At 37.5% G+C, this 16809-nt stretch overlaps 1 protein-coding gene across 1 annotated transcript; it reads right to left on the bottom strand.

Moving 5' to 3' along the window:
- Positions 1–326: 326 nt before the first annotated feature.
- LOC139743763 (complex I assembly factor ACAD9, mitochondrial-like) lies at positions 327–16492 on the bottom strand. The gene is made up of 15 exons (XM_071654215.1): positions 16148–16492; positions 13213–13306; positions 12624–12725; positions 11802–11908; positions 11205–11305; positions 10175–10253; positions 9357–9428; positions 8199–8301; positions 7440–7589; positions 6498–6688; positions 5427–5635; positions 4429–4564; positions 3538–3615; positions 2211–2412; positions 327–1759 (listed from the first exon to the last, which is right to left on the bottom strand). The coding sequence occupies exons 1-15, from the start codon at positions 16439–16441 to the stop codon at positions 1659–1661; spliced, it is 2019 nt and encodes a 672-aa protein (XP_071510316.1). The 5' UTR covers positions 16442–16492; the 3' UTR covers positions 327–1658.
- Positions 16493–16809: the final 317 nt, after the last annotated feature.

Raw genomic sequence — 16809 nt, 5'->3', positions numbered from 1 at the left:
GTCAACAAAATTAATTCCGGATGAACGGAGGGATGGACGGGCAACCCAAGAACATAACACTTCCGGTTCCACTTGGTGGCGAAGGCATTAAAAAAATTTAAAAAAAGGAGTAAGAAATGAAGCAGCCTTGTGCACAAATAGTGAACCAGAACTCAAACGGACAAATAGAAACAAGTCTGTCATTACTCATGGGGAATTACAATTCCCAGGCAGATGTCTGAATCAACCATGCACACTGGAAGTACAATTGTATAATGACTAAATCTAATTTCCGTGTTGGTGAACACAGGATTGATGCTTTCTTGAATAACTAATAAGTACACGTACACACCTTTATGGATCATCTTCCATGAACAGGTTAACTGATTTATACTGAATACGCTGTAAATTTTGCAAATTGGGACTTGAGGGACAATTTCATGATCGAAAACCACACAGAGGGAATAGAAAGATGCATTATGGCTTTCTATGAAAAAAAAATTGGGATATCCCATATATAATGCATTTCTGTCATGCACGGCAATATTTTCAGAAGTTGCTAGTTTCACAAATATCAGGGGACTTGCAAAATTCATGAAAATAACAAATTGTATATGGCGTATTTTGTATGTACACTGTTCACGATGAACCAATAGTCGTGCCAAGATTTGTAAAGAAAACATTGATACATCATTTCTGCTCAAATACCGATATGCCACTATAAATACTTCTCCATCAATAACAACAATAAGTGGGTTTGTCAAACATGTATTGTACATTACAACATGACAAACACATAAGAACATATTGCGTCAATGTAAACGATCTGTCTGCCATCAGTGGGGAAGACAACAACCAAATTTTCTTATTTTGTGTCAAATTAGATGAAACTTTCATGTGTCTTGTTATTTTGTATTATTTTACTTCATTCATCAAAGTAAAGTAGAACATGGAGTAGAATTGCACATTAAAGAATACAATGGACATTCATATCGTGTTACAATTCTGGTCAGAAGAACTCCTTACAGATGAACACACGAGACAATAAAACAGTTTCTCTTGTGAAAAAGATTTAGTTTCTGTACTTCAAACAAGGTCCTCTTTCATAGGTTCATTGTTTTATAAATAATAAATGACTTCATAAATAACAAATGGCCCACCATGGTTTTGTTTGTAAAAACCTGAAGTAAAACATGTGACCCTGCTGAAGATTGCATTGAATAGTGTCCAAGCCCGGGATTTTGAGACAAACTAACCCAGACGAGCAAATTAATTCTTTTATATGCAATCTTGAAAGTGGTAGCTCATGTGGAAAAACGAAATGAAAGGAAGATGACACAGCCCACTTTGTGTGTCAAATTTCTATAGGCCTACCTTGTCCGTAACAACAGATATTCGCGTTCCTTTCGGAGATGATAATGTTCATCAAAATAAGCACGACCAATGTTGACAGATTTGCCATAAACAGAGGCAACAAGGAACTCATCTACTCTCTTGCCCAAATAATGGCCCGTGTTGCGTGGATCTTTAGATCAGACTGTGTGAAGAAAGTTCACGCTTGTTTCCATAGAGGATACAGCTAGAGATTCGGAGACAAGTCGAACAGGTTAAGGATTCAGTCTGGTGGCATTTTTTTCTTTACATGTTCATGTGTCACGTCTCCCATTGTTGACTCAAGCTCAGAATTCCCTGGTAAGCGGATGTACTGCTTTGTAGCCATGATTCTCAAAGACCTCATCGGCAATCCTCAACACCGATGCGTCGTTGTTGTAGTCTGGTGCTGTTGAAAAAGAAAGAAGAAAGCAAAAAGATCTGATCATATGTCCACTTTACGGCTTTAATGACAGACTTTTTTGTTGACCTTTGCACTTTTCAGACTGACAATTTGCTCATGTTTATGCGATGTCGGCAATGGAAAAGAAAAGGTAGGTACATCATTTGAAAATACAAATTTAGAACAAAACGCAACATGCACGAACATCCTGTAATGAGGTTGACAGGACAGAAAAAAAGAATTCCACGGACTGCCATTAGCATATGAACAACCCCAAAATTGTTTGAATCAAATTACAGGACTCTAACACTGCATTTTGTTAACCTGTTGCAAGTATGCAAATGCAACTGCACTGCTCTCAATAAGGCATACATACAAACACAGCAAAAATGCAGAGAATGATCATTTGGCTGGCTAGTGACAGATGGCCCTACTTGTCCAAAACATGGATACCTACCGAGTCGGATCTCAGTCATGGCCTGCCTGACTCGATCGTTGGCCTCATTGACGAAAGTGGTCGCAATGAGGACTTCGTGGTCACAGTTCCGGAGTCCGATGGCCTTGGAGCGAGACGCCCGTGAGAGGACAGCGGTCATGGCATAGATGTCAATCAGGATGTTGGCCACTCGCTTCAGGACCAGCTGTTCCTTGATGACGTCCTGGTTGTCAGGGAAACGGAAAGAAATGACCAGATTTGAAATGGTGAGAAAAGCATGGAACAGTTCCCTTTGCTAGTCATATTTGGTGAATGTTAAACGGCAGAAAAAACAAATGATTTTACATCTGAAGAGCCACGGGAATATATACATGTTTGATACCAACAGCAGTGGTCCTCTTTGTAAATGTTTGCAGGTGGTGCCATTTGTACTTTCATAGTAAGCTAGAATGACAGGTCATTTGGCAAGCATGTACAGAGGCCTTGATGCCACTGTGGAAATGTACTGATATATCTGATACATTGTCTTGCTGCATATTATTGATAAAAGTGATATGAAATGAAATTACACCAATAGAATATTTTTGTACTCATTATTGCTAGAAGCATCTAGACAGTCCGATTTTTTTTTTCACACTATTTTGACACCACATGCCACCTTCACTTAATATTTACAGAATTTTTCAAACAAAGAGCTACTTGTGGAAACGGAAGACTCTCAACTAAATGTGGACCTCATGTACTGTATTTGAAGACAGGTTATATGCTCACACCAAAGGCCACTCCAATCCTCTAATATGTGGATCCCAGTTTAAATGCCACTTGAAGTGTGTTTTGATGGTCTGTAACAATTACTGTGCAACCAAGGACAATCAGGACCAGAGTATGGTTGTATCTTGTTTGTGTCTATTCTTAGAATGGTCTGTGTATTTGTGGCAATAAATACCTGAGTGTAAACACTCTGTAGCAACAGACACAACAGACATACATGTATATGACACACAAATGTATGTGAGACAAACACATTAACACTACACAAACACACCACTCGCAACACACAACACACACACACAGATATACATGTATTCACACACTACACAAACACAAACCACACACACACAATGCTTGGGATATACATGTAAAGACCAATCCAACCAGGCAAAAACTCTGCCATTACAGCGGAGTCCCATTAGTGTGCACGTGCCCTGAATGCATGATGTATATCGTGGCAGGTGCGAGCCTGTCGCGATATGTATGATACATTTTCTCACAGGCGTATGCGCATGGAATACCGCAGTGTTAAAGGACGAATTGGTCTATTACAACTAACACCACACCCTTGACTGACCTTCTTATACTTGCTGAGGATACCCTCAATGACAGTCTGGAATGCTGAGATGCACTCGGCAAGCTTCTTGCCACTGGCCTGCAGGAGAGATAAGTGAATGGGTAATACAAGCTTTTTGGTATTAGAGATTAAAACCATTCATACATCCCTTCAGGCTTTTCACGAGTCTCAGACACGGATTTGCTCAGTGAATGTGCCGACTTCGAACTATATACAGAGATTTGCAACAGGCAACGAAACTTTCCTACTGATGAGTGACAAGCAGCACACTGCTATATGAAGATGTACAGGTACTTATAAATGAACCAGAGCACAAACACAAAGTCTAGCAACATGACCAGGTGAATAATGTCTAATATATATAAATGTATCATGATTGTTATTGGTATAGTTCTATCACTACTGAATTCTTCACACATGGGGGATGATATTACAAGAATTGAAGAAAAGGGATATTCAATTTGTTAAACCCATGGTACATCGAGATGAACATAATTAGTACTTTCAATGGCAAGAATGAAATCTGGGCCCCATTTCATAAAAAAACATTAGGATAGCAACTCTTGCTGGAATGACAATTTCCCATAGCAACAGCCAATCAGGAAGCTGGATTCTTGTCATTACCCTGACAATTGCCATTCCAACAAGAGTTGCAATCAAATCAACTTTTTATGAAATGGGGCCTCAATGCTGGCTAAGAAGGAAAGGAGCACACACAATGAAGAATATACAATTTGTATAAATACAAACTTTGTATACAAATTATATACATTGCTTACCACAGGTCTGTTAGCCTGCGGATATCAGCTTTGATTACATTCATCTCTCCTGTCCACAACTTGAAAGCAAACTTAATCCATGTTCTACAATCATTTATTCCCTTTGACTAACCTGCATGGATGGATGCACCCCTCCATCCTCGTGCTGGAGCTTCACTGAACTCCCCTTCAGCCCAATCCTAGACAGCATCCTACCCGTCAGGGTCTTCATGGCGAACCCTGGGTTGGACACTGGGTTCTGCAGTTTCCTGCATGACATTGGAAGTAAGCGGAAAGTATGGCAGTTGCCCTCAAAATTTTTGAAATATAATGGTGATATATGCAATATTGGCAACTTGAGGGTTTGCCAATCTCGTCATTCTAACTCATTTCCTTTCTGAATGTATGTGACAGTTGTAGAATACTAACTGCGAAGAAAAGCGTTTAGTTTTTACAGACAACATGTGGAGTTGATACCATTTTTTATTCTCATTTTGCATGGCAGTTCAGATGCAGTTTGATGAGCATGATGCAATTCTGCCTATCGCATACAAATGTAGACGTTTTGTTGCAAGTGGTCGGGTCTCTATGCTGGCCATACACTATGTGCAAATGAATGAGGTGATCATATGCACCCATGCGCAACACACAGAGGTCAAGCAGGGTTGCACTTTCAGCGTTCATCTGCGCACTTCTGGTAATATAGAGTAAACTGTGCAGCATCTAATTTTTCCCTTTTTATCATGACTAAAGCATAGAACTCTTAAGTTGATATTTCTTTTCCAAACATGTAATAATCACTGAGAAAATCAACATAAATTCCACCATGTATAAAACTTTGGAGATAGAGATTGTGCTCCATGCTCTCCCTTATCTTTGTGTACCATCAAATAGAGCTTGCAATGCGTTATCAACACATCGTTGCGGAAATTACATAGTGCCACCATTGTTTATGAGTTTTTACAGTTATGTGATAGGGAGAATTTCTATTTTTAAGAAAATGTAAAAACACAGAGAACAGAATATGTTTACCGTCAATATACACTTGTACATAAAGGTGTATTGATGACATGCATTACAAGTGTATTTCATCAGTACGGACATATGATGTAATCTCTGAGAGGAACTCACTTCACCATGGCACCCAGTTCTTTGCCTGCATGCTGGAGACACGTCAGAGCCACATAGAGCCGCAGGATTTCATTGGTTCCCTCGAAGATGAGGAGGATGCGGCAGTCCCGCAGGTATCGCTCGTAGGGGTAGTCCTTCATGTAGCCCAGACCGCCCAGGATTTGGAGCGCTTCACTCACACACACCCATCCTCCTTCTGAGCTGAAGATCTATAACACATCATTCAATGAAATCATATTAGAATAATGACAAACAGCATTTTAAATACCACATATCCAATGTAATACTCATCAATGCACTTTACACAGTAAAATTGTCTCAATGATGCACTCACAAAAAAAAAAATTCTTTTTTTAAAATTCCTTAGCTCAACACATCGCATCTGGAGAACTGCAGTATCCATGGCAGTGCACAATTTATAAGTTAAACAGTGGGGAGAGTGTAACATTTGTAAATCAACGTAGATAGTCAATCAAGAGAAGTAAGCATGCATATGGAACTAGCTGCTACAGGTGTGGTTCTTGTGAAAAAACAAACAAACAAGAATAAGATCAAACAAAGGAGAAGTCATTGTACAAACTTCATGTCCTTTGTATCCTGTTTAGAATCACAATATCCTTGGCAAAAAAAAAGAAGTTTTGTGGCCAAGAAATGAAAGGAGAAAATAAAAAAACTCATATAACCTCCATATACATTTCCTTGGCAAGTACCAGCATATCAAAGGTTCTCTAGATTGTGGCTCTTTTGAGCACTCTTAAATGAGTTTCCACAATATGCGAAGATGAAACTTCCCTTCCCAAAGACCCATGGTAATGCCTTCGTAATTATGCTATTTTCATGCATGGAAAAAATTTTGTTGTAAATACTTAACATGACAAATTTTTGACAGAGTATTTAGTAAAACCAAGATGTAAATGTCCGACAAAAAAAAAACGACTGGTTGCTCTTCGCTTTTGATAGAAGTTTGCAATTGACCAATGATGTATACCTTAAGATGTATAATCTTTGGGAAATTTGGCGCAGTGACGTAGCAATATATTTGTGCATATTTAAATTGAGCTTCTGGCATACCTTGACCATGGCTGCCTCCACCGAGCAGTCCGGCACGCCAGGTTTGTCGAGGATGCCCGCTGTGAGGTAAGCCATGCTTTCCATGGCGTAGGCCGTCATCGTCATGCGACCAATCTTTTCCTGCACCATGCCAAAGTCCTTCAGCTTTGTCTCAAACTGCTTGCGTTGGCCGGCGTGGTCTGCCGCCATGCCTAGTAGAAAAATAACATTTTCCTCTTTGTGTGATTTTCCCAGAAAGTAAGGTGCAGAAATGGCTGGGTCTTATTGCTCACAATCCATTTGTATTTCAACAAATGACAAATGTCTGTAAAATTAGTAGAACAGTTCATACATTTTTCAATCTAGCAATAACTGTGAGGTATTACAGACAACCCTGTCTTGGGCAAATGTCACACATATCTTTGCTCTGAAGTAATTTCTGTTCAAAACTTTACACTGATTGCACTATGACTCTTCAACAATTCCTAAACTGTATTTTCTCTAGCTGGGAAATGTTTCCACTATATCACACTTATTTCTGATAATCCTATGCATTTGGAAATCAGAGGTAGTAAATTCGATACGATGAAAAGTTGCAGGTTGCATGTGTAAATATGTAACTTACAATTTGTACCACTCTCAGCACAACCATAGCAAAAGGCATTCAACATTGTATGCAAAAAGTTTATCAACAGTCATGGCAGTCTTGCTAACAACAACAACAGCAGTTATTACCACGACGATGACAATGACAACAACAACAAAAGGAATGGTCAGAATTAGGAACTCGGGATTTGTTGGTCTGATTATTCATTCTTACCTATCACAATGACGACGACGACGACGACGACAACGACAATGTTAACAACAACAACAACAGCAACAACAGCAACAACAGCAACAAAAGGAGGAATGGTCAGAATTAAGAACATTGGATTTGTTGGTTTGATTATTCATTTTTACCTATCAGTTTCTTCAGCATGCCTGCCCCAGAGCTGCCCATGCTGAATCGTCCACTGTTGAGAATGTTCATGGCTACCTTGAAGCCACCGCCCACCTCACCGATGATGTTTTCAACAGGGACTGGGGTGTCCTCAAAGTGCACCTCACATGCTGAAAACACAACCAGGAAAGTAAATTATCAGAGCAGGAAGAGCATGAATCTAAAATACAAATCATGCTGGTCGAGATTTTGCCAACGGACTGCTGTGTCAATATGCTAATAATGTCATTTGCTGAAATCATACAGCAAAGTTACTGTTACCTCCCCAGTTACAACTCACTGCTAATGCTGTTAAAAATTATAACTTCTATTTACTTCCACCGTTGCACTATTATCACTATACCAAACGTTACTACTTCGACAAATACTTATCCTACTCCTACAACAACTACTACTATTACATCTTCTACTACTGATAATGATACCTCTACGATTACCATTACTGTTACCACTATCAATACTTATTAATACCACTACTATTACTTCAACTACTACTGCTGCTACTACTACAATTGTTGACCACTACAGTTACCACTACTACTACTACTACAACTTCTACCACTACTTGTACCTATTAAAGACTACTAACACTGCTGCCCCAGCTTTTCACAATTAAAACTACTACTACTACACATAGCTGTATTACTAGTCTATTACTGCAATGACAACTGCTAAAACTACAGAAACCACCACTTAGACCACCACCAAGCAGTACTCACTGTTGGACCCCCTGATTCCAAGTTTGTCTTCGGGTTTGCCGCTGCTGACTCCTCCGTAGTTCCTCTCAACGAAAAATGCTGTGATCTTATCTTGCACGTTACCCTATAGCAAAAGACGGGAACATTGGGGATCCTTTCTCAATTTGGCAGAAGATGAATTCAGACTTCAAGCTAACATGGCAAATTTTGATACACATATTCAAACTAACATGTCAATGCAACATTCCAATGCTAAAGTCAAGATGATGCCAATACTCCAGGAGACAAAGGGTAAAAAAATCTAGATGCTTTGTCCATCTGTCACAGTTAAAAATCATCATTTTGGGGATGACAAATAACTTCTTACAGATAAGGGATACAGTTTGAGACAACAATACCCTTGGGCTCTGTCACACTGAAAATTTGCAATATGTCACAAGTCTATTCAGTATCAGTCAAGTAATTTTACTTTTGGTCAATATCAATTTTCACATCAACTGTAACAGTCTCTACAAATGTATTCAAAGTGTGAGCTATGCATTTCATCTCAAATTACATCATATTTTAAACTTGATGTAGCAGATATTAACCAATCTAGTCCTGGGAAATATTGCTGTAGATGTTATCATAAATTATGGTCATTACATTTGCACTGCTGAAATTCACTGCATGTCCCACACTGGATAAAGATTGGATAGAACTGGTCAAATTCATTGACTCTGCACAAAATTAGTAATTTACTCACACACTTTTCCATTCTAAAATGTATTACCAATCTAAAAATCAGTTATAAATTCTGCAATTAAATGTTTGAAATTTGTGTAACTGCAAAAAACAATTGTATGTGAACAACATAGAGCTCAAATGAGAGATAATTTTCTACTTTACTTCATGAAATAGTAACAAAAATACTTACATGTTATAATGAAAGCACAGAACAAAGAAAGCGCAAACAATGGAAATGCAGTTTGCAGGCTGGATGGGTGAAAAGATGTGTAATACCAACACATTAAGTTAGAAATACATGAAAGCTGAAAATGTATACTTTATTGTTGTAAAGCGTTGCCTAGCTATAATTTGTATGGTCTATTCATGCAAAGGTTTTACTACACTTTGTACACACCATATACATAGAAATTATACATGAATGATTTAATCAGGCAAAGGGTTGCTTTATACCTGTTCATCAACCACATCTGTTCTGGCAAAGACAGTGAAGACATCCGCAATACCACCATTAGATATCCAGATCTAGAATCATTCAAACAAACATAATATAGAAGAAATGTGAATAAATGAACATTTCTCTGAAGGAAGCTGAGACAAGAATTAGTCCAAAACTCTACCCTGAGATTTCATCACTGCTGAATCAATGTCCAAGTACAAAAATTAAGTGTCGACAATGTTGTTAATGTCAGATATTACTGCATGGTATGATGTACATTTATGCATTCACAACTCTGAATCATTATACCTTAAATGTACTGTTACTCACAATTTCATATTAAGAAGTGTTTTCCTTTTGGGTGATGTTGGTATCCCCAAGTAATCAATTCAGTTATGACAGTAAATCACATGGCAGTAACAAGTTAATTTCTGATTCCCCATGATGCACTTGATATGAACTGATGGTTTGTTTGCTATCAACACATTATGTACACAAAAATAACAAAGCGACCAAGATATTGCATTGCTTGACATTTCATCAATTGCCTGTTTTGCTCAAACCCATTTCACGAATATGAAACTTCTCATTTCAAAGACACACAAATAATCACTTACAGACAGGAAAATGCAAATTCAATTTAATGGTCTAAAAAGCTTTACACTCAAAAGATATACTGTATATCAACCAAATGCTGTAAGGTCACTGAAACGGGTAACCAGGATGACACTTGCTGGTCTCCCTGTATTGGAAGAACCATGGTGAAAATTAACTGTGTACAATATAGATAGCTAATACATCACAAACAGGAAAAAGGAGTGAAGAATATCACCTTGCTGCCATTGAGGAGGTAATGCTTTCCATCAGGGCTGAGCGTCGCCTTGGTGCGAATCGATGCAGCATCACTTCCACTGTCATAGAGAAATTATTGAAAAATCTTCATCAACTTGTTTGACAAATGACATTTACCGCCCAGCTCAAACCCCCCCCCCCCAAAAAAAAAAAAGTAGGCAAAATATAGATTTCGACCTTAAGTTTATACATAGTTTGAAAGAATAAGCTATAAGATTTAAAATGCTTTATAACTTGTTAAAATTGGACCATCCTAACCCATTCAACAAGTGATTGAAATAACACAGAGTTAAGAAGTGCAGCTTCATAGAAAGGGAGAAAAGAGGATTTCAGGATTAAGGGTCACCCAAGCATGCAGTGCAGAAGTACCAACAAAACATGTTTTACTTCTCAGTGAAAGCAGCACCTGTCCTAGAAACTAATAATAACTGAAAATATCTCGATTTCAATTTTATTTTGAACCACTAAAATATTGACACCAGGTAGAGAAAAGATTACTCTCCCAGTCCCAGGTAAGACAAACAGAGAAAATTAAGAGTTCGTCAACCCAAATAACATATTTTGGTCTATTACAGAGAATCCTACAATGTAATCTGCAAGTTTTTGTGGGTTTAGACTTATAAGGAACGACGGTATTAATCATCAATTGGAACGAAACCACCGAGTCTGATTTGAAAGGCATGGTTCCCTTAAGCCACCTGTAAAAACTTCCCACATTCTCACACAAAAGCAATGACTGACAAAGAGAGCAGTAAGGCAAATCCCCACTTCAAAACCATCTTGACAAAAGAGGTTGGTTTACTATAAGTTTTCAATTGATGGCATTTTTTTTTCCTTTGGTAAAATAGGTAGAATAGGGACAAGAGGAACAGTTACCATGTACACACAAGCAAACACAAACACATACACATATACACGCACACACACACACACACACACACACCCAACACTCACACACACGGAAACAGAGATATACAGACAGGCAGACATACAGACACGCAAACTCTTACCTGGAAGGCTCTGTGAGGCAGAATGCTGCTACCAGCTCCCCTGTAGCCAGCCTTGGCAAATACTTTGCTTTCTGCTCTTCAGTGCCAGCAATCAGAAGGCCCTAATAAAAAACACAATAATTTCATTAAGTGTCAACCCAAGTATGCAATACTCCATACTTCAATGACACCTTATGATAATCATACCATTTTCCAGGCACCATTTTTACAGCTGTGTGCAGTGTCAGTTTCATAAGCTTTCCACCCACAACAGGAATGTTCTTCTTGCTATCCAACATCTGACATAAATATGATATCACAATCACATTATTATACATTGTATTCTGGTATGACAGATCCTATACCACCCACTGTTTATTAACCATATGCACATTATTTCTTTGGGTACATAACCCTATATCTCTCTTCTAAAAAGTGCATTTAATTCTCAAATCAAGTGTGTCAGAGAGATGACATACAAACACGGAACTCCTCTCTGTTACTTTTCTTTTGAAATCACAGTTCAAGTTCAGTTCTTTTAATTAATTTCCATTCAGGATCCTAGTCCTTTTTACAGGTGCATGCAGACTTGATCATATAGCATCAGAATAAATTTACCTTAAATCCAATAGATTGATGAGCAGCTAGTGTCACGGCTACTGCACCATCAAGAGCCGTTATTTCTGCTAATCTAGCAAACTCAGTGTTGGACAAGCCCAAGCCACCTACAAGATTAGGAAATGAAGATAAAAAATAGAAAGCAAAATTACCAAATTATATTTCACATTCAAAAGAAAACACACACACAGAGGAAGAGCTCTTAAGAAGAAAAAAATCTAATAAATCATATAATTTATGCTTTAATTCAAAGATAGAAGCTCAAATTGTGCTCAGAGTTCATGCGTGACTGATCCTGAAGTTTCACCTTTTGTTGCTCAGTGATTTTTTTTCCCCTCCCATTATTCATTGCCTGTTAAATTCCCTACCAACTGAATTGAAATTAGCATTATATACTAATTTCCTACCAACTGAAATGAGCATTACAAGTCCTACTAGTTATTAGCTGCAGTTACAGATTGTGACAGACTCAGTGCAAGATCTTCAACTTTTGACCATGTGCAAATTTGTCAAGAACATCCACTCACATACGTACAGTCATCCAAAATGTTGCAATTTATGATAAAGTCATCCAAGGGATTTCTGGTTTTTTTTGTTGTTGTTAACCTTTTGTGTGCTTTGAGTGCCAATTGGCACACAAAACCCCACAGTACTGTACACCCTGTCCAAAGCCCCTAGCACATATAAGGTTAACGAAGGACACAAGTTATCAAAGGCAAGTAAGACTGAAAGACGCTAAAACACTCACACATAATATAATTGCTTCCAGTGTACTTTGGGAAAAGAGACACAAAAAGTGAGACAGAACAATTAACTTCTTACCATACTGTTCCGGCACCTGCTGGCCAAAGAGACCCAACTCTTTCAGTCCCTGCAAAGTCTTCTCATCAATCTTGGCATTGACGTCAATAGTCTTGGAATCCACTGGAAGACAATTATACAAAGTTTCAGGAAATTCAGCAAAAATGATCCAGTCATCATTATTATATTCACAACTTCTCATAGGTTAAATTGCATCTGGGATTTAATAAATCATTTCCTCTAGATTAGCTTTATCAAAGACAATAATTCAAGTACAATCATATTTCAATGATCATATAAAAATGCTCATTTTCCGCTAAAAACAACAACAAAACTACCCGGTACCTTCCCTTGTTAGGCAAAAATATGCTTTTGATTTATTTACTTTTAATAGGAGGATCTTAACAATAAAGCTATAATGACTGTCTCACATCAAACAAACTACACAAAAATTGCATGGAAACTAGATATCCTGCCAGATAATAATTTTCAGAAGTAGGGAATCGGGCTTGAAGTAAAACCGTCTTAACTTCATTGCAACCATGCATATATAAATATTTTTCACTGTCATAAAACAAATATACTGACAGGATAAAAGAGTGAAACAAACCTTCTTCTGTGAAGAACTTTTCAATGGGATCACACATTTGGTTGAGATTCTCAAACTGCTCCACTGAAATTTCTGGGAAAGGGAAGGCATCATCCTTTGATATAAGAAGAAAAATGAATAAATTGCAATGTATAATAGTAATGATGATGAAGACATTTCCAGGTACACTAGATGAAAGTGGTATGATTGTAATGTTTTTTATCCCCCTAGTTATTACAGAATTTAAGAATATCAAGAAGACATGATTGTGCAACATATTTGACAATCATGAGTTTAAGGTCAATTGAACATGTTGACAAAGATCTGTTCTTCACTAAAAATCAAGGATACATTGATTTTTCTCTGAACATACTGTTCATTATGAACAATACAGAATCAACTGCTTTAAAGACCCTGTAGCACGGAGATGTTACATGCATGAAGTTGGAAGGCTGGCCTGGCTTGGATTTCTTTTTATTGCAATAATCCCCTGAACAAATTGTGTACAGCTTTGCCACTGATCTCTACGCATACAGATACACAGCCCAAAAACCTCAATTGGAGTCGACTGTACTGTTATGAGCATATTATGCTTTAATGAATATTTGCACATTATTCATACTGACGGGTGCTATTCACACATGGTTTTCTAATTTGTAATGTACCCTGTTGTGCAGCTAATGAAGATTGATTAAATCTGACCAGCCATGTTTTCTCATACTACTGGATCTGAAATTAATCACCATGGGACATTAAATCAGATGATTCAAAATTAAGACTACAAAGACATCCTGTCAAACCCAAATAAAATTACAAATGTAAAGCAGATAAGAAATTTAGTTTTCTACACAACATTGGACATGTTGTATAGTTATAAACTTTAATAAACATAGTCACTTAATAAAATTAACAACCTAGAAATACATGATAGTAATCTCTTAGAAAAACAAATCGGTTGGACTTTATCTGATATCTAATTAGAGAGGGCAAAGTGTATTGATAAATATCATCTGCCTTTTTGATGATATCCAAATCTGGCAATATAGTTCAAGCTGATTATCACGAACTTACAAATATGTTCTACAGACTCCAATGAGTAGGTGTGTATGTGGCTGGTGATGGAATTGAGATGTACTGAAGAGGCATATTAGGAATTTCTAAATATCATTCATAAGTGTTTTCAACAAAGTAATATACAGAGTACAATTGTATATTCCCTCCCTGCATTATGAGTGAAAAAGGAAGACCAGTTCAAGACATCATTCATCTATTCTGAACTGTTGTTTGTTAATAAAATACTTCAAACTTCAAAATACTTCTCAGAAGTGTTCATTGCATGATATACATGAAGGTGACTGATCAACTCAAAACCAACAAAAAAGCAGGCCAAAATTTATTTACACTTTTGTACATATACTGTTGTCTGTAGTTTAGGGGAGTTCAGTTAAAAAGAGTTTTACAGAGTTGTGCTATGATACAGTGTGTGACTTGTAAAAATTGGACCATCCTCACCCATTCAAAAAAGAATTGAAATAAGAGAGAGCTAGGGTTGTAGTTTCGTAGAGAAGGGAGAAGAGAGGATTCATAGGTTTTGGGTCACTCGGGCAATCTGTGCAGAAGTATCAATGAAAATGTGTTCTATTTCACACTCAGTGAAAGCAGCACCTGTCAAAAACAAAACTGCCAATAGCTCAACTTAGGTTTTGTTGTAAGCCACCAAATTTTGGATTTAAGACACACAATAACATAATAACAGCCAAATAACATATTTCGGCCCATTACAGAATCCTTAAAAACTTTTTGTGAGTTTTGAGCTGAATGGTCAATACATGTATGGCAATTCATATTCATATAATGTAATTACATGTTACCACAAATGCCAAGTGACAGAATCGCTACAGTCATAATTGTACTCTGGAAAGATACAAACTTGGTTGATTGCCAACATATCAATTTCATTGTGAAGCCTAACAGAAAATAATATGATTAAAATACACATTTATTTTTCCCTCGTATCTCTTTGACAAAATATGGGGTATCACAGCACATCAATCATAATCAACAGGTTGCTTTTTTCAAGTTGAAACTTGAATTCTCATGCAAGTGTCTAATTTGTACTGTGTAAAAAATTTTCAGTGCACAGTTTACTTATACCAGCATAAATTTTCTTTTCATTTTGACAAACTACTGTACAAAAGCAATTAGCCCCTGGACCAGGCACCGTGCGCAACAAGGAGTCTGTACAACAAGAAGGCTGTGAATAGTTAAAAAGCAATGTACGCTACGTACTTTGATCACCTATTTTTTCCTGAATTAATTCACATGAAACGGTAAAATGAAGTTTATTGCAGCTTGCCAGGCTTCCCTATAACTTTCCTGACACAAAAAGGGATCTGGGGAAACATTAATACCAATAATAGCATCCACCACTGGCAAAAAAAAAAGGGACAAACAAACAAACAAATAAACAAAACAAAATAAAAGCAAAAGCAAAAAAAAAAAAACCTCAAAAAAACAACAACAATCAAACAAACACCCCCCCCCAAAAAAAAAGAAAAACAATTGCAAATTCTTATTATCAATGACAATCATCAATATTATCAATTCTGACAAAAATGGTGCTAAACTCGTACTACAAGAAAAAAAAACCCTACAAAACGAAGCAATTGCTACACGCCAAGAAAGTAATAGTAGGCCTAAAGCAAGAAATTACAAATGCTTGTACAATGTAGGACCTACAAAGGAAAACAACGTTGTAAATATTAAGTTTGATGACAAGATATCCCGTACCTCAAGATGACCTTCACAAGACCCCCACATTATGCAATGCCAACGATACCGCACTGCAACATCATTATCAAGTTTGTTGCATGTTGGTAGCGCGTAGCTGAGTTGTGGGATTGCTGCTGTATAAACAAATGACAACAAAAGAAAAACAATCTCCATTAATATTAACCTTGTTGAACTTCCCAAGGCACAAGTTCTTCGCGAAACCAACTGACGGTGCCGCTTGTTCCTGCTGCGCAGAAGCTGCGGTAGTAGTTAGCCATCGCACTCCAGCTCCCGCCGGGGAAGTTTCCCGACCACGGAGAGGTCTCGATGACCAGGTCTGTGAGCCGATGTCTTTGCCCTTTTTGCCATTTTGCCAGCAACCAACAGACCTGACAACATCAGTTTGCAGTCCAGAAACTGTTCTTACTCGAATTAATGCACGAATGTTTTGAATATTTCGAATGCTGGGACTAAACATGGTGGAAACCGGATGATTTAATTCCTATGTCGAATGTTGGGCTTGGTTCCTTCTCCGCTCCGTAATCCTACAGTGTAGCTCCAACATGCACGTACGTACACGCGCAGTATACATGTACGAGTGCGGTACGCGGTACGTAATAACTGTAGCCAACATACGTAATATGTATGGAATGCTTTAATATCTAGGCAGTACCAGTATGTTTTTATAAAGTTAGAGTCTGGAGTATGGAGCGTAAATCGATAGTTATGAAGATTTTTCTCACTCCTGTGTTTGTATTAAACATATAATTTCTATGTAATTCGGTACAAAAAGACGTAAAGGAACTTTTCGTGTTACATTTGACAGAGTGATAAAACACAAAACAA

The sequence above is a fragment of the Diadema antillarum genome, unplaced genomic scaffold (assembly GCF_040938485.1).
Source record: "Diadema antillarum isolate AM-2024a unplaced genomic scaffold, OU_Dant_1.0 seq00001105_RagTag, whole genome shotgun sequence".
NCBI lineage: Eukaryota > Metazoa > Echinodermata > Echinoidea > Diadematoida > Diadematidae > Diadema > Diadema antillarum.
Note: the sequence above shows the minus strand (reverse complement) of the source record. Positions and strands in the feature narration are given on the sequence as shown.

Coding starts and splice junctions, on each gene's coding strand:
- LOC139743763 (XM_071654215.1), bottom strand. CDS start 16,441: ATGTTTAGTCCCAGCATTCGAAATATTCAAAACATTCGTGCATTAATT. Junction 9,429..10,174: donor ACCTCCTCAATGGCAGCAAG/GTGATATTCTTC, acceptor GAATGATTCTAG/ATCTGGATATCTAATGGTGG. Junction 7,590..8,198: donor TGGAATCAGGGGGTCCAACA/GTGAGTACTGCT, acceptor TTGTGTTTTCAG/CATGTGAGGTGCACTTTGAG.